A 22,285-nucleotide genomic window follows, 5' to 3' on the forward strand; every position below is an offset into this window, starting at 1 on the left:
ATCTCAAGTGGTTTGCTTGGGGACTGGATGTAGGTCTGGATATTGACCGAACCAGTATAACTTCTGTGTTTTATGTGTTGTGCCTTATTGCTTAATTATTTTATTTTATCGATCATAATCATATTTCACTATTCACCCCCCCTCTAGTGGAATTTCAGGACTAGTCGTAGTAACCGGAGAGAGACGACATTTTGGTTGTAGAGGCTGGGCTGCAACATGAGAAGGGGCAGTTGGGAGGCATGGGTTCACAATTTTTTCAATCTTCAGATTTCGCCGCATTGGTTCCCAATACCTTTCGAAATAGAAGGGATCAAATTGTCGTCCTTCATGATCATACGATACGACAGTGAAACCACCTGAGTTCCAATTTAATAATTCGTCCCTGTAGCGATCATGCCAATTCACGTTCCTGCCCCCACCACTATTCATCTTCCTTCTTACTTCCAAAGGCTTATTTGGGATAGACTGCCCCAAGCCAGATTATAGGAGAACTCGACTACCTTGCTGCAACTCGGCTTCAAAATTGCAGAATAGCCACAAATCGCGGTCAGACAATCTAGCAGTCTCCGCAACAACGTCTTCATCATCGTCCTCCCCATATCCATAAGGTCTCCACAAAACCTGTACATTGGTAATTCTTTTTAATAACGAATGACAAATATATTAAAATTTATTTACGCATGATATGACAACGATATGTACTACGGAAGACAATCCTGCAGCGATGGATACTTAAGAATGCTGAACATTACAACGATTTATAATACTTAATGGTAAATGCTGACGCGATTGTAAACAATTTTAGAACGTTTACCTCGTTTAGTTGCAGCCCATCTAAAATGGACTTAGCATTATAAACTGCGACGTTTATTCTAGCCCAGTGACCGATATTTGGAAAACCACAAATCGGAGGACCACAACGTGGACGCAATGGGATAATATGTTCCAACGCCCAGGCCTAACAAAAACAATATTATTAGTAACACCACAACCTACAATGAGATTGTTCTACAATTACTAAGTATGTAATCAACAAATACCTGAACAAATGGCCAAAATCCACCAATTGTTTTCGTACCGTTACTCGCACGATGGAGTTGACTGTACAAGTGTGCGAGCATAGAGGCACCCCAGGCATAGTTATTGACTTCGTCTAAGTCTGTCAGGTACTGCAGCCACATGAAACTTATTCTTGAACCAGAACAATCGGAAAATAATGTAAGACCAAAAAAATATAGAAGGAAGCCGCACAACTCTTGGTCAGCTATTTCAGATGCACAAGTAGCGGAGTGGCCTTCCCATTTATTACGAAAAAATGAGACTTTCATTGATGTGAAATTTATTCCACCAGAAATACATTGACTTCATTCGTCCATCGACATTCCTAACAGGGCCGTGCATTTCTCCCTTGCGTTATAGTTTGAATGTCGTAACAGGACAACACTGCCATCGCACTTAAGGCCAGTGATCCTCGCCATATCTTCTAGAGTCATGGTGATCTCAAAAGAATCAAACCAGAATGTGTTTGTCTTATCATTCCATTTATTTACCAGGTGGGTCATGGTATTCCAGCAAGTTTCAAAATATTGCTGGTCCAAAAGGCCACCGAAGTGCATATTTCGTAATCGGTCCTTCTGATATGCACTCAGCTGACCATACCACGACAGAACTACAGGCCATTGACACCGACCTCCGAGTTTTTCACCTGGTGCTCTACTTCTCCTGTGAACTCCCTGTAACACAAAATAACATATTATTCCTACCAATTGTAATTTAGTTCCATTTGTACTTATAAATACTATTCTACTAACCGCTATAAATAATATTGGTTGCAGACATACTATCACAGTAATCGCTATACATATTAATACCTAACACAGTAATCGCTATACCAAAATCGCTAAACATGTTATTAAATCTTCACAGACAGAACGGATATATTTACCTTGGTCGCTATTTTCTCCTGTTTTCCATTCAACCTGTGACTTTCTGGTGGGTCCACTGCCTCCAATTGCCTTTCAATCTCCATCTTTACCGGCTCCACCATCGCATGCCTTTCTCTCGCCTTCCTTTTCTCGCCCTCCTTCTCCATCCTTTCTCTATCCTTCCTTTTCTCATTCTCCTTCTCCTTCCTTTCTTTCTCCCTTTTCTCCTCCTCCTTCTTCTGCTTCCTTTCTCTCTCCCTATTCTCCTCCTCCTTCTTCTCCTTCCTTTCTCTCTCCCTTTTCTCCTCTTCCTTCCTCTGTTTCTTTTCTCTCTCGCTTTTCTCCTCCTCCTTCTTCTACTTCCTTTCTCTCTTCCTATTCTCCTCCTCCTTCTTCTCCTTCCTTTCTCTCTCCTTTTTCTCCTCTTCCTTCCTCTGCTTCCTTTCTCTCTCCCTTTTCTGCTCTTGCATCCTTTCTCTCTCCTTTTTCGTCTCCTCCTCCTTCTCCTTCCTTTCTCTCTGCTTTCTCTCCTCATCCTTCTGCTTCCTTTCTCTCTGCCTTTTCGACTCTTCCTCCTACTTCTTCCTTAACCTTTCCTGCACTTCCTCCTCCTGCTTCTTCCTGTCCCTTTCCTTTTCTTCCTCCTCATTCTCCTTCCGCCGCCTTTCTTTCTCTTCCAGTTCTTGTTTCCTTCTTTCATGAAATTCTTCCTCCTGCTTCTTCCTTTCTCTTTCCTTTTCTTCTTCATCCTCCTTCTCTTTCCGTTTCCTTTCATTCTTTTCCTCCTTCTCCTGCCTTTGCATTTCCTTAGCTTCCTCAAACTCCTTCTCCCTCATTCGCCTTTCCTTTTCTTCCTTATACTGAGGAATATTCTGTTCTTTCTCTTCCTCCTCCTTATTCATTTGCCTTCGCCTCTCCTCCTCCTTCTTCAGTAGCTATGCCTTGTTAAACATTGCACTGCGCTCCAAGTCTCTCCTCTTACATTGTGCCACACTTTCATCCACTAAATATCTAACATAACTTTGAAACTCCTCCACATTCTTCTTCATCTTTTCCATCACCTGTGCGTTAATCCTCCGCCTTCTATTTATATTCTCATCAATATTTCTTGCCTTTGCCTTCTCTTCGTCATCCTTGTTCTGCATCTTTCGTAATTCAGAGTTTTTCCTTTGATCCGCAGCCTCGATATCTGATGGATAATCCTCCGCATAATACGATTCCAAGGCTTTTTCCCTATTTTCATCATTCTCAATCTTAAGTATATTTTGGTATCTTTCAAAAACCTTAGATAAATGGGATTGGCGGATCACTTCTCTAATAGACAACCCATAGAACGACGGGGTATCTCTAATCTGATGAGGCACAGACATTGCTAACCTGCACAACACATTACACGATCATCATGATTAGAAATCGTCGAAATATTTGGGTTCATAAGAAACAAATCGTTGTATAAGAAACAATCTTCAGATTGAAGAAAGAAACCTTACACGAAACTCACCGAAACAATGAGAATTTGGATATTTCAACTGTAGAGTAAGCAGTGGTAACAACTAATACGCAACAGAAGATGGTTATTATGTTGCGGTTACGCGTAAGACGGAAACAGATGCTCTGGAACAAAGGAAAAAGATGCTCTGACGACTCCAGATGAAAGCAAAGAATCTCCGGTAGAGTGCTTAGAGCGAGAATGGATTGTTTTGAACTATTTGAATCCTACAACATAACGCTTGCTACATACGCAAACTCTGCGAAACATTTTGGCGCGATAACGATGGAGGACAGTTTTGTCTTTTTCACGAACCGACGGTTCAGTTTTCTAGAAGGAGGGCATTTATGTCCGTTCGAGGAAGATGAAGCGAATGGCGGTAAAGGGTACTTAAGTCTTTGTTGCGGCACCAAATTACGATGCAGTATGATGCGGACAGACATCGGGATCCATGCCAGTCTGGATCTTATACGTGGCGCTATTTGGAACCCCCGAACATGAGATCTCAGTACCAACCCTGTTCGGGGGGGGGGACATATAACCTGCTTTGCTTGCTGCTATACATCCGATCAGTTTGGTCTTCTAAAGTTTGAAAACCTCACATGGTGGGCATCGACTACTCATTGAAGCATGATTGGTACGTTGAGATGAGCAAGTGAAATGGTGATTGGCAAAATCTAAAATCCAACACGGTCAGGATTTACTGGCAACCTATGTCAAATGGACACGCCAAAGCTCTGAAACAAATACCACGAGATTTATAAAAAAAAACCCTGCGATAATATGATTTATAAAAATCTCGTGATAATATCATGAGAAATTGCCTGAAAGTTTAAAATGGCAAATTCTCGCGAGATTTTCAATCTGTGACAAATATCACGATATTTACCATTTTAGCAGATATTTATCACAAAATTTTCATTTTTAAATGTGTTTTATTTATAGTTTTCTATAAAATTTCTTTTTAATTTTTTTTATTGCCAAGATTTTGCCGAAAAAAACACAAGATTTATGAAAATTTTCAAAATCTCCCGAGTTTTTTACTCCTAAGATTTTGCCGTTTTTAACTTTTGTCACTATAGGCTAAATTACATGTAAATGGGACCTCAAAGGTTTTATCAATTGGAGAGTGCTATCCAGTGGGCAGGAGGACCTCACGTGTTTTATCAATCAGGAATGTTGGCTTCAATGTTGTCAGTAATATCATTTGGTAAGCCAAAGCCATATCTGATTATAATCAAATCCGATGTAAATACAGTTTTGATTATTTGCTATCCAATCTGACAAATATCTGAATTTGATGGATATTTACACGTAAAAACAAGAATCTGGTATGAGCTTTTTACCATCCGAAATTGAATTCGTTTAGCCAACATCCAATTAGTCGAATATGGTATTTGGCTACATCAGATCCCAATCCGAACCATTTACATCCCGCCTCAAAAGTATGGTGCTCTCACCAAACAAGCATTTCCAATGTTGCCATCTGATCCATGGAATACCCCTCCCGATGTGACACGTGCCCCACCACATGATCCAAATACAAAACCAACTTCAAAATTTAACCAGCAAATCCAAATGCAAATGCAAACCAGATCCAATATAACCGAGCTGAATACACATCCGATCTCTAAGTAGCAATATTGGATGACATGAAAGAAGCGCAAAAATAGATCGAATTAAATCCAGGACCAACAAAAAATCCAATAGGAGAAGTTTGTTCAAATCAAAATCCAGATTCATGAAAAGCCTGTCCGAACACAGATTCACGTCTAATTTTAAGATCAGTATCTGCGAAGAGGTTATCCTTGCCCAGCTGGCACTATTTCATTGCACGAACTTATATTACGTCGTATTTGCTCAACATTTCAATGATAAGACAAAACACCTCGGCCAAAGGATGATACCCTTCATTGCAGGCCAAGCAACAGAGAGCCACAGAATTCCCACCGTTTGGACCACTCAATATAGTGAATCCTGCCGAATTAGTCATAACAGGTGGGGATCCTCAGAATTCAGAAATGCCTCCAACCTAATAACCAAAACTCAAAAGAAAACACAGGGTATCTGCACTTTTTGGAGAAAATGAGTAGATTTAAGAGAAAGGCAATGAACCCAACAAAACTGAACAGATTTGTCAAGACATGGACCCCATCTCTTTATTTCCATCCCCAACACCTCCAAATACAGCAGCACTGACAGCTCTGACTGTACCTCACAGGATTACAGAAAAAAGAGCAGCCCCCCCACCTAGACCCCTTCATTACACCAACCCATTAACCAGTGTTTATACATGTTCATGTTGTAATAGAAGATAAAACAGAGGCTCCATCAGCCTTTTGACACACCTTCAATCCTTGCAAGGATTATACAACTCTGATGGCATCAGATAAGTTACCGCTGGATGAAGAAAACTTGTCGGTATCAAGGGGTTGCGGAGGCATGATTCTGAGTTCCAAATCGGAAGCATCGACAGGTGATGGACTGGACAAGAAAGCAGGAAGAAAGCTGGAAACAGCCAGAGGTGGCCGAACTGTCACTGTTTCCGGGCAGGGCAGTGACAGTAGACTCAAGGAAGGCTGGAGAAGATTGGAGGTGAAGTCAGAGGATTGGTGACAGGTTTTCTGGTAAATTGGACTTATTTGGCTGGGAGATTCTCCGATTGAATTAAGTGATAAGGTTGGCAGCGAAGCCTCAGATCCACAAGATGATCCCTCCTGTTAAAACATCAAATCTAGCAAAAGTAATTACATAATCAAGATGATTCCATTCTAGAGTTTCACATGTTTTCATTCAACAATCTCAAGTACTCGATATTCCTATACACAGCAAGCTTTTTTTTTTTTTTTTGGGGGGGGGGGGGGGGAAGGGGGCACGGGAACGTTAAGTTCCATATAAGATGATTTCATCCTAGAGTTTCACATCCTTCAAGAAGCCCAACTGAACTTGCATTAACAACATTGCACTTCCAACTACGTGAAGGGGAGAAAAAAATCCACAAAAATGTGCTGGAATCAAAGAATCACAGAAAACACTGGGAACGCTCCCCCCTCAAATGTTCATTGCCCAAATGAGACAATGATGGCAAAAGCATTCATTTTCCCGGCCCCAAGAGACGGTAAAAGGGACACTCAGCCACCCTCGTATTTATAGCTAGAGCCCAGAACAATTCTGTGTTTACAACAGTTGAGGTGCAATAATGTCAAGACAGGATCAGCTCATACGTATGACTCCTACAGAATGATACTGCAAATCTGCAATAAGAAAATGTAATTTCAGGAATGTGAAGATATTTTACCATCAACTTTGTATAATCAGGATCAAAAGTTTCACAATTCATGACCAAAGGTAAGGCTGGGAAAGCATCTGGGACTGCATCTGTTGCTTTATTGTTCACGCCACTTGAAGATCCACCCTGCGGAATAATAATATAAATCATGATTTTGTTGATTAATGAGAAAACATGTAACTATGTGATGCAGTAACATCAGTACAAAGAAATCGCACAGAAACTTTTACGAAAAAGATGCAATTCCTCCAGAGAAAACATGTAACTATGTGATGCAGTAACATCAGTACAAAGAAATCACACAGAAACTTTAACGAAAAAGATGCAATTCCTCCAGAGGAAACACAAGGAGTTAATAATCAGACAAAAGCACCAGGAAAAACAGATCCATCCAGCTCAACAACTAAAACCAGGTCATGCCAAGAATGAGTTGATAATTGCAAGGGGAAAAACTGCCTCATATCCTAAGACATTCCCTTGCTAGCTCCTTGATTTATAAAGTTCGACATCTTTGTTGTGTTTCCATAACAGGGAAAGCATGCGATCGTTCCATTAGAAGTCTCAGAAGCAGCCGATGATGAATAGAAGGGACAGGAAGCAAAAATAGTGGAGTCCTGCTTTCTAAGAGAAGGGAGGAGAATTACAATGTCTCTTGGCACTAGGTCAAAAAGGCTGGATCTGCGCTTCTTCTTACAGCTAGCCTGCCTGAGGAAATATTTCTGAGCATGACTGGCCACTTGCGTTGGAGTTCTACTAGTGACAAAGTTCCTTGAAATTCCCCTCCAGTCTCCCTTTCCAAGTTTCTCCAATCCTGCAAGAAAGGTCCTGTGCTCCTCTTCTGTCCACGGTACACCTGAAAGAGGAAGAGAAAATTTTCAAAGCCTAAATAACATGAACAAAGCAAGATCGAAAGTTTTTGAGTTCAATAAATGGTAACAGAAACAAGTGGGTTGCAAAAGATAAGCCAACCTAATTGCTGCAGCCTCTAGAGTATAAAAGAATTTGGAATCAAAAGTGAATTTGTTCAATAAACAGATTAAGAAGCACGTTCTGTCAATAGTTTTCCCTATATAGAAAGAATGTACACATCCGTTCCATCAGAAAAGTTCATGTTTGCGTGCACCACTTCCACTCATTCATTCCTGCACTTCTTTGTTTTTAATATTAATCAACAAAGGTCCAACATGAGTTCACATCAATAAATTACCAAGTATTTGTATTAATTCATACTTTTGTTTATAAATGGAGCCCCCAGTCATTGGTAAGTTCAACAGACAATTAACAACAAAAAAATGTAATAAAAGCATAAAAAGGGCAATCACCAGATTTATATAGAAAGTACATAACCTTGCTTATTAACAAATTTAATTGAATCGTAAAAGAATCTCAATCTAACCGCTAAATATAACTTTCCACCGGCAGGAAAAAAACCAAAGTCCAATCAATTCACAATTCTATAACACCAAAAAGAAATAAAACAGGAGATCCAAAATGCTGATGGAAATCTCATGGACATTCAATCCCCATGTACAATCAAACCAATTAGACAAACAAAAGTCCTCGTCAAGTAAAGCAAAACAGATGGGGGCACCATTTCATCAACCCAAAATTACAAAGGAAAACACAAGAAAAAAGAGAAAATTTCTCAACACCCATAGGAATTGCGGAGTAAAGAATCAATTTCCGATGACCCATTTCAACAATTTATTTATAAAGAACGAAACACATTGATTTAGCGTTGATCAACACAGATGAAACACAAGCACGAAAAAGGAAACAAGAAAAAAATATTACTTTTCAGAGAAAAAAAAGAAGCCAGATAAAAAGCATTGGAAACTTTACATCCTTTAAGTTCCATATAAACAAATCCCATAATAAATGCCAACACATACCATCTAAGAATCCAGAATATGCCCCAGGGGCAGGGGTCCTAGCCTCGGAGTTTTACGCCTCCAGCATGACGACCTTAGGTATGGCAGGCTGAGCCAGGGCGACCAGGTCTCCGTGCCCGATGCGGTTTCTTCTTCGAGTTATAAATGGAAAAAAAAATTACCAACACGTATACCATCTAAGAATTCGCAAAATTCCACATCACACTAAAACGCTCATAAAGAAAACCATAGACCATCACCAATTTAAAAAGGATGGTTAACCCATTTTCCAATCTCTCAATTACACGTAGAAGAAACCAAATAAATAAACAGATTGAACCATTTCCAACAATACATACAATTCCTCACGAAAAATCCAACCAAACATACAACCATAAAAACTATCACTGGATCAAATAACCAAGGGCAAACTGTTTGAGAGAGAGAGAGAGAGAGAGAGAGAGAGAGAGAGAGAGAGAGCACAAACCTCTCTTCCTCTCATTCCTCCGATTCGTGGAGGAATGAACAAGACCATCGGAGAGATACCCATGATCACCGGAACTCTGCTCCACACAAGACACCAAATTCCCCATGCTCTGACTCTTTCTCATCATCTCGCCCTCTCCGCCATCACCACCTCCGCCACCGATTCTGACGCCAAAGAGCATCAGCCCTTCCCCTCCTCCACCTCCTCCCTTCTCGCAACCGCCCATGGTGTTGCACGTCCTCGAGTTATGGCCGTTGTTCCCACAGTGCGAACATTTCCTCACCGTCGATTCCTTCGCCATCCTCTCTCTCTCTCTCTCTCTAGAGAGAAAGGGAGAAGCAAGAACCCGTTCTGAGGAACGGAAACGGTGGGGGCATATATTGAGAGGGTCCCCAACAAAATGCCCCTGGATTTTTGGGTTAATATGGTTGGTAGTAGTACTAAGGGTAATTCTCGTGTTGATCAAATTGCCTCCCCCCCATCCCCCGAATCCCTCATCCGTAACCGAAATTACCAAAAAAACCCTTTACATTGGTACATATGTCTTTAGATATTTCAAGAAAAAAAACCCCTTAGTCGTCACCCACCGCACAATGGCAGACCTTCAGTTGATAAAACTTTGAGGCTTCCTTGCATACCATAAAGTGCACCCAGCTTAGACCTTACAGCAAGATACGCTATCAGTGTGACGAACTTGTGACGTTCCGTCAACTTGGTGGCATTCACAAGTTGTCCTACCATAAGAGCGGAGCGCTTGTAGGCCAGGGCACGGTAAATATTTTGAGGCAGCTTTTCTTTTCCAGTTATATCGTTGGGTTTTGAACCTGCAACGTCGCAACACAGTGTCGTGCACTAGCTGCTCCTACCAGGAGCTCCCGTTGATATTGAGACAGCCTATCGCCCACAGCATGTTGGGGGATTGCATCAGGTGATACGCTGAATCACCGATTGCCGGTGTTTTTAATTTGGGGAACGTTACCGTCCAATACATTCAAAATGAGACGTTCACTGTGCAAATAGTGGGTCATATATTGTTCGGCTCGCACTACACCATCGTCTGTGGTCCACTGGATGCTGTTGATCATTTGAATGGATGGTGCTGATAGTAAAACATAGAGGACTGGTGATTTGGCATATCACTTCATTTGCATCAAAATTTGGGGCTCCGAATTGGAAATTTCTATAAAAAACGAGGGAACAAGAGTGGCTAAAGAATAACAGAGTAACGAAAGCTTCCAACTACAACCTTTTTTTTTTCTTTTAAGGTAGTAGAAAGCCAAGACGCAAATAGAGATGTCTATGGGTTGGATTTTATTGATATCAATTTGATTATGTTTAGTTGGGTTTGGTATGCGAAAACCATATCCCATTATAATCAGATATGGATATTGTTTTGTTTTTCCGCTACCCAGTCTGACGTATATCCGAATTTGTTAGATATCCAAATCCAATTACATGTAAAAAATCCAATTGGTATGAGCTTTTTACCATCTAAACCTAAATGTGAATTGGAATCCTTTTAGCCAACATCTATTTAGTTCGATCTAATATTAACCACATCTAAGGGTGTCAACGGGTCGGGTTTGATTCGGATCCAGGTGGAACCAGACCTAGCCCCAATTTTTGAGTATGGTATCAGGTTCAGACCCAGGTCTAATCGAACCCAATAAGAACTACATGAACCCCAGGCCATACAAGGTAAAATACTAATTTTTATCATTTTTATATTAAAATTTTGTGGGTCTTAATCGAAACTCGGGTCGGGTCCGAGTCTGGTATAAAATTTCACAAACTATACCCAGATCCATGTATTAGTCGGTCCTTCAGGTCCGGAACTGGGTATTAATCGGGTCTTCTTATTTATCACCAAACCCGGACCCTATAGGGTTTGGTACGGGTCTGGTTTGGGCCAACCTGACCGCATTTTGAATACATGAAATTTTATCAATGTTTTAGATGACGAAGGAAAACCCTCACCGAGAACCGGGTAACTTAATGGGCCGGATGGTTGAACAAATATAAGTTAATCCAGCCTGAACTGGTCCATGTTCTCACCTGGACCAAGGAATTAAAAGTTTTTTTTCACAGCTATAAGATGCACTTTTTAATAGGTTAAAATTTGCAATGTGCAGTTTGTGAATGTTGGGAGGAGAATTGCAAAATTATCTGCTGCCAAAGCAGCCACGAACAAACAATTCTTGAAGGAATATAATATTAACATGCTTAGTATGTTTCTTGATAAGCAAGCTGGGGGAATAGCCCGCGGTGAGATTTGAACACTGAGACTCCTCAGTTATGATAGTGCAACCTAACCCTCCAGCAGTCTCATTCGACCTGACGTGTGTAGTAGTAAGTTGTCGGACTCCATGATTTAAATCAGTATTATAATGAACAGCAAAGCTATTATTTTGGACTTTGGGTAATGCGAAAGTCTCAAGCTTGCTTAGATTTTCAAAAAAGTTTTGCTAGAATGTCCCAAATAGATGATGGGGAAAAGCCTTTGATGATGATAATGATAGTGACAAGGAATATTAAGGATCTAGGAAATCTTGGACTCTTGGCCACATTAATATTCTTCACTTGGATGACAATTATTAAAGCCATTTTTTCTTTTTCTTTTGGGTCCTAGAACAACTATATGGAAATTTTGGATTTTCCATTTATATTTCCAAGATTTTGTCGTGCTTTTCAGCTGCCTTCATGCGCACCTTATCTTTAATATCGTCATTTTTTTTACTGTTGTAATTTTTGAAAAATAATAATATAGATAGATTTTCCATACAATTGACATGTCTAGTAACGTTCTTATGATTTTTTCACTAAGAACCATCTTAGTTTCATCGAAATCGGAGTTAAAATGAGTTTATAGCACGTTCTATAAGTTTTGAGGGCATTTTGGTTATTTTTAGATTATTTTGAGGGTATTTTTGTTTTGAAGAACATACTTGTCCAACTCTGAGTTGGTCAGGCGAATGAACTTGGTGAAGTAACATATCTGAGATTATTTGAATTGGTTCAATGGCATTCTTGTGATTTAAGTTTGAGAAAAAGGACAAAATAGACTCTTTTTATTTTTTAAGGATAATTTGGTTATTTTAGCTAGGGCACCAACGGCAGCTAGTGCTCAGCTCAGCCAACCACAGCAGGTCAGACTTACTAGGGCTAGTTGGACCTTGTCACTTGGTTGTTTTTCCTTTTGGGTTGTTTATCTTTTGGTTAGGTCAACTAGGTGAAAACCTAGTTAACACAACTAGTGATTTAACTAGAAATCCACACCTTTTTATTGTTGGGATCTGGTTGAAACTCAATCAGATCTAGACCTTTTTGGATTCATTTTACTTTAACTCAGATCTTGGATTTTTAAAAACTTATTTAAGTTCAAGAGAGACGAGTTGTCATTTTTCTTCTCTTGCTCTCTCTCTCCCTTGGTGGATGACCAACCTATTCCACCTCTGCCCTGTAGTGAAGTTGTACCTTTGTGGGAGGTTTGCCGCAGTTGGAATGCCATTTGGAGGTGTCCCAACCCGTGTTTGGGAGGTGTTCGGTGTGGACAACTCCATAGTTCGAATGGGAGTCATGTATAGATACTTTGGGAGTGTTCCAGTTGTGTTACAGTGAATGTATTCTTGTCGAAAATAGCATTGCAAAGTAAGTGCTTAATCTCCGTTTCGTAGGTAGTGAGCATGCTAGGATTGCATGCAGTTTGTGTTGTGGTTTTTATGATGAATCATGTTTAAAATGTTCTAAATATGTTGAAAAGATCATTTTTGGGTGTTATTTTTGTTGAAAGATGTGTGTAATCGTTTTGAAACACCCCTAGATGTGTTGGGGTTGAGTTTCATTTGAGTTAGGTGCTTCGAACCCTAAGTTTTAAAAGTTAGGAATCAAACTAAAAATGCCTTAGGATGCATCTTTAGGTCAACAACTGTGCATTTTCATGTTCTGATTAGCCCAAGGGTCATGCATGTTCTAGCTAGAGTTGTTGTGAAGCAAAAGAGTCGGCTCCTTCGTGATTGAGTTGATTTCTAAAAAAAAGTTGACTTTCTTGTGTAAAAGTTTAATTCTTTCTATAAAAAAAGTCAACTCTTTTATGCAGTGAGTTAACTTATGAAGTGGAGAGTCGACTCCTTTATGTCGTTTAAAGTGCAGTTAGCCCAAGAGCTCAATTTAGTTTAGAGCTTGGGAGAGTTGACTCTTGAGTGAATTTTGCAATAAAATACATAAAATATGTACAATTTTGTTACTGATATGCTTGGGTTTTGGTGGAACCAACCCAAATCATTTGTGTATTAGTTAGTTAGACCAATGTTGCTGTATTTTTTATTTGCACTATTATTTTTCATGAATTTTTAACTTAACTATGTGTTTTGACAAGTCTTTTCTCGAATTATGTTTTAAGAATAAATAAATATATTTTTGTAGCTATTGAGAAAAGTATATATGCAAATTTGTATTAGTTGCTATTGCATAAAGTGTTCACAAACTAGTTTTCTATAACTTTTCTATAAGAATGAGATTAGGTCCTAATTCAAGTCAGTAGCCTCAACTATTCGAGTTTGTGTGAGTATCCAACTTGACTCAAATCCAAATATTCTTTTTTTTAAAAGGCAAGCTGGAGTTATACAATTATACCATTGGGGTTTGAACCTGTAACATCCCAACACAAGGTAACGTACACTAGCTACTCCTACTAAACAAATATTTTGTATAGCGTAGTGGGGGCTCGACTGCCCGTTTGACTCCTATGGGCACTACCCTTTGCACAAGTTGAAGCTCAGCATAGGCCCTCAAGGTGAGAGTCCTAGCTTTTGAATTGTTTGATATAAAAGGTTAATTTTAACTTTTATAAAATTGTAATCCATTTAAATTGTTTGATATAAAACTTTGAAGCTTCCAAAATAATCATAAGTTCATAACCCATAAGTAATGTTTTTTAACTTGGGAGTTTGACCCAGCCACCAACTAAAGCCTAGGGATGTCAGTGAATCAGATTTTATCCAATATCCGGTGGAATTCAATTTCATTTAGTTGCATTTGGTAAGCCAAAACCATATCAGATTATAATCCGATGCTGATGTGGATATGGTTTTGAGTTTTTACTACCAAATCTGACAAATATTATAGGATATTCGAATCCATTTACAAGTAAAAAAATGTGGATCTAGTATGAGTTTTTTACCATCTGAATCTGAATATGGACTCCAATCCAACTAGCCAACATCTAATTAGTCGAATATGGTATTTGATCACATCCAATCCTAATCGGAACCGTTTACCTCTAAACTCTATAGGCAATTTGAGATACAACAGGGGTATTTTGGTCATATTTTGGTAAGCCACAGTTTAAAAAATAATTAAATGTATATGTGGTCGGTGCATTGCGTTACAAAAATAGGACAAGCGTCCCTTGTAAAAGACCAAAACTCCCTTACCTTACTAGATAATTATCGAAAAAACTGTCGCGAATACAGTTGGCTGAGGTACGGGATCAACTACCCAGAGGTTAAGATGTTTGACGAAGGGACCGAAGGCATTTTAGTCTACGAGAAAAATAACGGGGGAGATTGCTTACACAGTTTGGTAGAATAAGGTTGGAAACAGCAGAGATGAAAGCGGTCAGTCAAACCGTATTTCCTATCGTGGTTTGGGGGTAAATTAGTAAACAAACATCTCTTCTCCCGCCCTGTAGCAGCTTGTACAACGGAGCTACATAGGGATGGCAGTGGACCTGGCCAATGCAGCGGTGGAGGTCTCCACCCCCGCCCCGTCTCAAAATTCTGCCTTTTATTTTCGCCTTCATTCTTGCACGGGTTTTGATTTTAACCTCCATTTCTGCCTCCATCCTTGTTTCATCTCCTTCATCCCCTGTCCAAATAGGGCGAGACCCATTTCTCTTCGATCCACTGCCATCCTTAAATAAGAAGGTCAAACCGTCGTAGGGCATTTTAATTATTTTACTAAGAGAATTGGGGTGGGGGTGGGGGAATTCGTAAATCCATCCCCGTCTCCATCCCGCACGAGTTTTGATTTTAACCTCCAATCCCATTTTATGTCCTCCACCCCAGGTCCAAATTTGGTGAGGGGGGACAGGGCCCCATTTTCCCTCGGTCCACTACCACCTCCGTTAATTCAACAATTATATGGCAGCATTTCCATCGTAGCCACCAGAGTTCTCGAAGGAGTTGCTCTGAATCTAGAAACTTCTTTATCATCTAAACTGTAACCCGATGAAAAATAACCTTGGATATCCACTGAAACGTCCAAGAGATTATGCATTTTCAGTGGCATCCCTTGTTTGCCATGCCACGGTGGGGCCTGTTGAATCTGTACTGGATTTTGTGTGTTTCCCTGGGAAACTGGATTCCATTAATGGTAAAAATTGGTCTCCATAATGAGATCCGAATTTTCTGCAACATCTAAGCATGTTTACTAGTTGTGGTCGTTAGTAAACATGGCGTGCGTGGGTCCCACACAAAAAGCAAAAAAAAAAAAAAAAATCTCCAGGAGAAAGAGAAATTTCGGTGCCATCAAACGCCCCTTTGAGGAGGTCATTCCAATGGCATAAAGCTTCGTGAGTGCCCTCCCAAGTCTCAACGTCGAAAGAGCCTCCTGCTTTTCCTTGCAAAAGGCGTGTGAGACACTCCTGTCTATGAGCTAAGACCATGCAGGAGACCTCTCTTTCCAGGTAGGGTTTGGTGTTTTAAGTGGATCCAGACTTGAACCAGATTTTTAGGTATGGTATCGGGTTCAAACCCGGGTCTAATCGGGTCTATTATCAGAGAAATAACACCCGGATCCGATAAGAAATACATGAACTAGACCTCGACCATACCTGGTAAAATAATAAATTTTTAATCTTTTTTACATTGAAAATTTATGGGTCTTCATAGAAACTTGAGTCAGATCCGGATCTTGTATAAAATTTCACAAACTATAATTTGATTCATGTATTAATTGGAGCTTTGGGTCTTGACTCAGGTCTTCTTATTTGTCACCCAGACCTTATACGGTTTGGTCCTCATCGTTGACACCCTTATCTCTCTCATGCCCACACATATACATCTTAAAGATTTTAATATCGATAATGGAAACTATAAAAGCTTTCGTATAAAGAACATCAGAAAATTATATATATATATGATAGCACAGATAAGGCACATGGACATGGTGTGTGGAAACTTGATCAGGACATTGAATGAAGCTAGTCTACATGATTGCCTTTGCACTCAGTCTGCCTTTTATGGTTTGGGCCAAACAATAAACTAATCTTAGACTGCAGAGGAAGACATGTTCAAGTCAGGCAAATAATTAACTTATCTCGATTTTAAAATGCAGTCTTGTCAATCTTCACCACCCCCTGAACCAAGCAAATCAAGTCCTCACAAGGAACTGGGGCAAAGAAGGATAGACCTGACTCATACCAAACAGAATAAAAATGTGTTCTGCTTTACATGCCCTTTCAGATGACTGTGAACCATTCAGATCCAGGTCTAGGTTCTCCATGTGGGCAGAATGGACTTGCCAGTCGCTGGTGCATCCTGTGAAACGCTTTATAAAGTGTCTGTACTGAACTCTGTTTTGTCCTATACTGAACGCTATACATATCAAACAAGGGGCAGCCTCCGGTATGGACTGTCGGTCACCCCACAGGTGTGACCGTGTGAGTATCAAACACACCCTTAGAAATAGGGCTGCCAACGGGTCGGGTTTGACTGGTACCAAACCCTATAGGGTCAGGGTTTGATGATAAATAAGAAGACCTGATTAGAATCCAGGTCAGACACGAAGGGTCCGATTAATACATGAAGCCGGGTATGGTTTGTGAAATTTTATACCAGACCCGGGTTCCAATTAAGATCCATAATTTTCAATGTAAATGATAAAAAGTATTATTTTACTGGGTTTGGTTCATGGTCTTTACAGGATCCGGGTATGGTTTCTGTTATGATGGGCCCGATTAGTCCCAGGTTTGGACCTGATACCATCATCTCAAATCTGATTTGAGTCTGGTTCCACCTACGTTATAATTTTAAACTTTTCTCTACATCATTTGGTTCCCAATCACATCTCTCTCTCAAAATTTATTTGCTTGACGTGATGGTTTGGTATTGATCCGTACTATTCTGTCACGTTTTCATCGCACGATGATTAATTTGACAGAAATAAATGATTGCACTTTTCATTTACGCTATTATGATTTTGTACAGCTACAAATCTTCGGTTTTGAGCAAGGATTTGACTTAATCAAGAGACTTAGGAGAGGCAGTTTTTATGTGAAATGAAATATGCAAACATCTTTACCGTCCATTGCTTCATCCCACGAGGACCCACAGTCATTATGCAATTTGTGAAGGGTGCAAATCACCTGATCTGCTCTCTTTTACTATGAATATACGGATGTAATCTCAGTGTTGCTTTCATAGGGATCTGCTCTTGGATTATCCGATTCTTATAGCTTTTTATAGGGCTTGATGAAAATCAACAGCCTAAAAGTTTGTCACAAGCTTTCAAGGCTTAAAAAATCAATTTTCATAAACAAATTATCCATGACATTGAATGGATCATGCCGAACATATGTATAGAATTGGGTTTCAAAAAGTGCCAAAAAAAACCCATTTTGCATGTTAATTTCATATGCTAAAGAACATGTATATTGGGCAGGTTGCCATGACATTGAATGAATTTTTTTATTGTTTATTGTGTTTTTGTTTTTCCATAAAATTAATCTTGCAGATGTGATCTACACGGTTTGGTTAGTGAAATTCAGCTCTTAGATCGTTGGATTACAATATGTTGGTATGATTTTGTGAGCTTTGAAAAATCAATGACTTACATGGGTAATATATTTTTGACTTATAAAATCATATTTTTTCATCAGAGAACACGATCCAATAGTTGATCCTTAGTATTTGGATCATGCTAAATCCATCTATGAGGTCCCATTAAGTCAAATATGATTTGCACCTATAATTTTTGGCTGATTCAGACGATCAAGCCATATCAATGTTACCTGGTGATATATTGAAAATATCGCTTTAATAACATTTTTTTCAAGGTAACCGATAATATTAAGAATACCATGCGATATTTTTAAAATATTGATAGAAGTCAAAATGTCATGAAATTTTTGAGGAAAAGCTTTGTTTTTATATATTAAGTTTTCATTTCTTATGTTTTTGTTTCTTTTATATTTTTAAAACTTGTTTTTTATATAAAAAAAAACTATTGCAAAACTTTTTTTTTTCACTATTATTTGTATTTTTTAAAAATTTTGAAACTCCGGAGATTTTTTGGAGAAATACACACTTATAAAAATGTCTCCAAAAAAACCATCACCGAGAGATTACGTTGAAAGATATAGGTGACTATATATAGCAAGTAATGTGTTGGTTTTGCCCCCTTTTCTCGTTCTATCCCAATAGGCCCCTTAAAAAACCATAGTTTTTTTGTATTTTTTTTCTCACATCTAACACCATATATGTGATCTATAGGTTTTGTTTAGTGAGAACCGGCTTTTGGATCAACGAAATTTGACTTGTATATAGGTTTTTTCAGTGATCTAAAATCAATGGCTATGAAGGCATCAATTTTTTTTGCTCATAAAAATATTTTTTTTTGTCAAAAAAGCATGATCTAAGAGTCGATTCACACTAAATCGAGCATGCTAAACACATTTAACTATTTAGATATATTATAAAACACTTCAAACTATGGGGTCTAACTGGGCCGAATAAGAAAAGAGGCCTAATATGTTCAATTCTCATATATATATATATATAATGTCATAATATCATAATCGAATGATCATAAAATCATGCGTACATGTTGTAATCAGATGATCTAAGAACCAGTTTCCACTAACCTAAACATGTAGATCATATGTGCATTGTTAATTTCATGAAAAATAAAAAATACAAATAAAATACCAATGAAAACTCATTTATAGGTAATAGCGACATGAGCAAATGCTAACCTATATATATATATTAGTAAAGATAGAGTGCTCGCACAGTACCTATGCAATGACCCGCCTCGACAAGAAGATTTTTTTTTTTGAAACACACCAGAAGACTTTTTTGAACTAATTCGAAATCATCCCAATCTCGGATGCGTCATAGAGTTAAAATCAAACTACAACAATTCAAATATCACAAAATGATTTCATCTATATCATAAATGAAATTTCAGAGTTTATACACAAAACACAAAAAGAAACATAAGGGTACAATTCAGTCCAACACAACAGCCTTCGTATCCCTTGACATCCATCTGCCTATTCCAGAGAAACTAAAAAGAGAAAAGAAATGAAGCATGCGACACATCATGTCTTAGCACGATTCCACGGACCCTTATTATATCTCAATAATTAAACAATACAATAGATAACAGTTATAGTATAATCTACATGACCTCTTACATCATCCTATAATGATGTAAGCATAAAATCATATACATACAATGCATGCATGCTTTGATGAGTTCGTAAGGAAACCGTTCACACACGCTCTCGTGTGTATATTAAGCATACAATACACGCATACAATTATGTGTAATTAAACATACAATCTTATGCATATCTTTGTGTAAGTACACATGCAATTCAAACATATAATCATATGTACCTATTCGAGCATATAATTATGCAAACAAGTCATTCGAGCGTAAACTTACTCTCACATACCAATCAATACAAACAATTAAGCATTTATCTCATTTAAGCATGTAGTCATGCTCACACGTATTCTATGTATATAATTATGCATGTATCAAATTTAAAATACAAACATACTCATAAACAATTCATGCATACAACTATGCAGTCATGTCATAACTTACTTCATACATAAGTAGTTTTTTTTCTTTTAATTAACCTTGTTTTGTAATTCATGATATGCTTACAAACATCAAAACTTAAATTTCATCATGTTAACCTAGGGCACCACACTTGGATAACTATGGGTACTCAGTCCTCCCTAGGGGTGTTCATTCATACAATTTGTATTTTTTCATTTTAATCTCCAAGAAAATAAGAGACTAGCATAAGAGCCTAAGATACGTTATTCCTCTGACTGCAACAACGTAGGCATACTACTATCGACATATAATTGTAGTTCAAATTACGCCATGTGTATCAGAGCACAAAGTTTCCTTAAACCACCGTGGTAGGGGAAGAGTTCATATTTGATCCAACGGGACTACAATTGTTCATGTCTGACAAAATCACAATTCTCACAAGGTTGGTGCAAACGTAGGTTCACATTTCACATACTTGCTCGACTTTAATAATACGAGTCAATATCACCCCATCTTTTAGAGTGGTGCATAATGCAACTTTCTTAATTTTTGAAAACTTTTTCTCAATGCATGTCATTTCACACAGTAAACGTACATGTTGAGCAATGTTTTGTCAACAATTACACTCAGATAAATACTCATAAATTTAACGTTATTCAATCATACATATCATGCATCACATATGCAAAAATTATAAATTAAAACATGAATAACAAAAATTTAACACACCAAACAATAACTTTGGTCAACGCCCATAAATTCATACTATTCGATCATGCAACCCATGCATAAATCAAATTTGTCATACTTGCAAGATTTAATTAATAGAACACAGTTTTAGTATACGAAACAAATATCGGGGTCAATATCAAATATGAAACATGTCTTTCGAACATGCATCACCTTTGTAACCCACCATTTGCCACATTCGTAAATGTCAAACATGCATCACAAGGTTTTATATTTAAAACCATTGTAAGGGATCAATGCCTGTTACATAAAAATGTCAAACCATACAGATATGTCATCTACCCATATATATAAGGATGACAGTGGACCGGGGCAGGGGCAGGGGAGACGGTCTCCACCCCTACCCCGTTTCAAAATCCGAACCTCCACCCCCGCCTCCATCCCTGTTTCATGTCCTCCATCCTCGGTCCAAACGGGGGCGAGGTAGGGCCCCGTTTCTCCTTAGTCTATAGTCATTCCTTAAAGGATTGGGAACGGGGTGGGGCGGGGAAAGGCGTAAGTCCATCCCCGTTTCATGCCCTTCATCCCCGGTCCAAACGAGGCGAGGCGGGGTGAAGCCCCGTTGTCCCCCGGTCCACTGCCATCCCTATATATATATATATATATATATATATATATATATATATATATATATATATATATATATATATATATATACCCTAACAAATATCTTTTAATGCATGCAAACAACCCTATGCAGTTAATTCTAATTCATGCATCCATACATTTCGTCTCATTTCATACATCACCCTATAAATTGTATATAATAATAAGCATACATTGCATTTATTTGTCTGCATAACGGTTGTATACACACACATCACAATAAGTAAGTATTTGAACATATGTCTCAACTGTACATGCACAAATCACAATACAAAAACATTTGTATGTATGCCTCAAATGTACATGTATGAATCATAATACAACAACATTCATATGTATGCTTCAACTGCCTGTGCATCAATTATAACACATCAACTATTGTACGTATGTCTCAAATGCATACGTACGTATCATATTACAACGATATTCAATATTTGCAAATCACCCTAATTGCATGTACCACATGAATGTCCTCATTCACTCTATTTTTTCTAATGAAACAAGTCTTATCGAAGGTGATGCATCAATCAAACTAATTAGTAGAAGGGCCACCTGAGTACATGCGCGAGTGTATATTAGCCTACTTGGACATAATTCACAAAAAAAAATAAGTCATAACAAGAGCTTGACTTTAGAAATGAGTGCAATAAAAATCTACACCTCGGGCACACGCGTACAAACAAACATTCTCATGTATATGTAGTCATTGCATACATATCAATACACATCACAAACATTCCATATGTATATGTCTCGATGACATACGCTCTCACAACACATGCACTTAAGGCCCATCATTACCTACAGTCAATTACCAATATATGCAAGTTTTATCTTTTTATATATGGTCCATAGGGACACATGCAACATTTTGAAATTCTTTTTTAATGGAATTTTTTGTAATACCTAAGAAATTTTTATAATTATTTAATGAATAAAGAATAATTTTATATCTCAAAATTGGGTTGAATTTTAATTTGAATTTTATTTGAGATTTAATTTCAATTTGGGGTAGAATTTCTTTTGAGATTTATTTTCAATTTGGAGTTGAATTTCAATTGAGATTTAGTTTTA

At 38.2% G+C, this 22,285-nt stretch overlaps 1 protein-coding gene across 3 annotated transcripts in view; it reads right to left on the bottom strand.

Annotated features, from left to right (window-relative positions):
• The window catches only part of LOC149845430 (transcription factor KUA1-like), a 34,595-nt gene extending 25,148 nt beyond the window's left edge, over window positions 1-9,447 (bottom strand). Inside the window, exons 1-4 of one of the 3 annotated variants that reach the window (XM_089995744.1) lie at window positions 9,062-9,442; window positions 7,348-7,556; window positions 6,713-6,829; window positions 5,488-6,131 (exon numbers count right to left, since the gene is read on the bottom strand). In XM_089995744.1, the coding sequence (XP_089851870.1) occupies window positions 5,781-6,131; window positions 6,713-6,829; window positions 7,348-7,556; window positions 9,062-9,362 (978 nt within the window). In that variant the 5' untranslated portion in view covers window positions 9,363-9,442 and the 3' untranslated portion in view covers window positions 5,488-5,780. Of the gene's footprint in view, window positions 1-5,487; window positions 6,132-6,186; window positions 6,669-6,712; window positions 6,830-7,347; window positions 7,557-9,061 lie in introns of those variants that run through there. The other 2 variants (XM_089995746.1, XM_089995745.1) reach the window with 2 other exon arrangements.
• Between the last annotated feature and the right edge of the window lie 12,838 nt (window positions 9,448-22,285).

This window comes from Nuphar pumila, chromosome 2, assembly GCF_984573655.1.
Source record: "Nuphar pumila chromosome 2, dmNupPumi1.hap1.1, whole genome shotgun sequence".
In the NCBI taxonomy this organism is placed as follows: domain Eukaryota; kingdom Viridiplantae; phylum Streptophyta; class Magnoliopsida; order Nymphaeales; family Nymphaeaceae; genus Nuphar; species Nuphar pumila.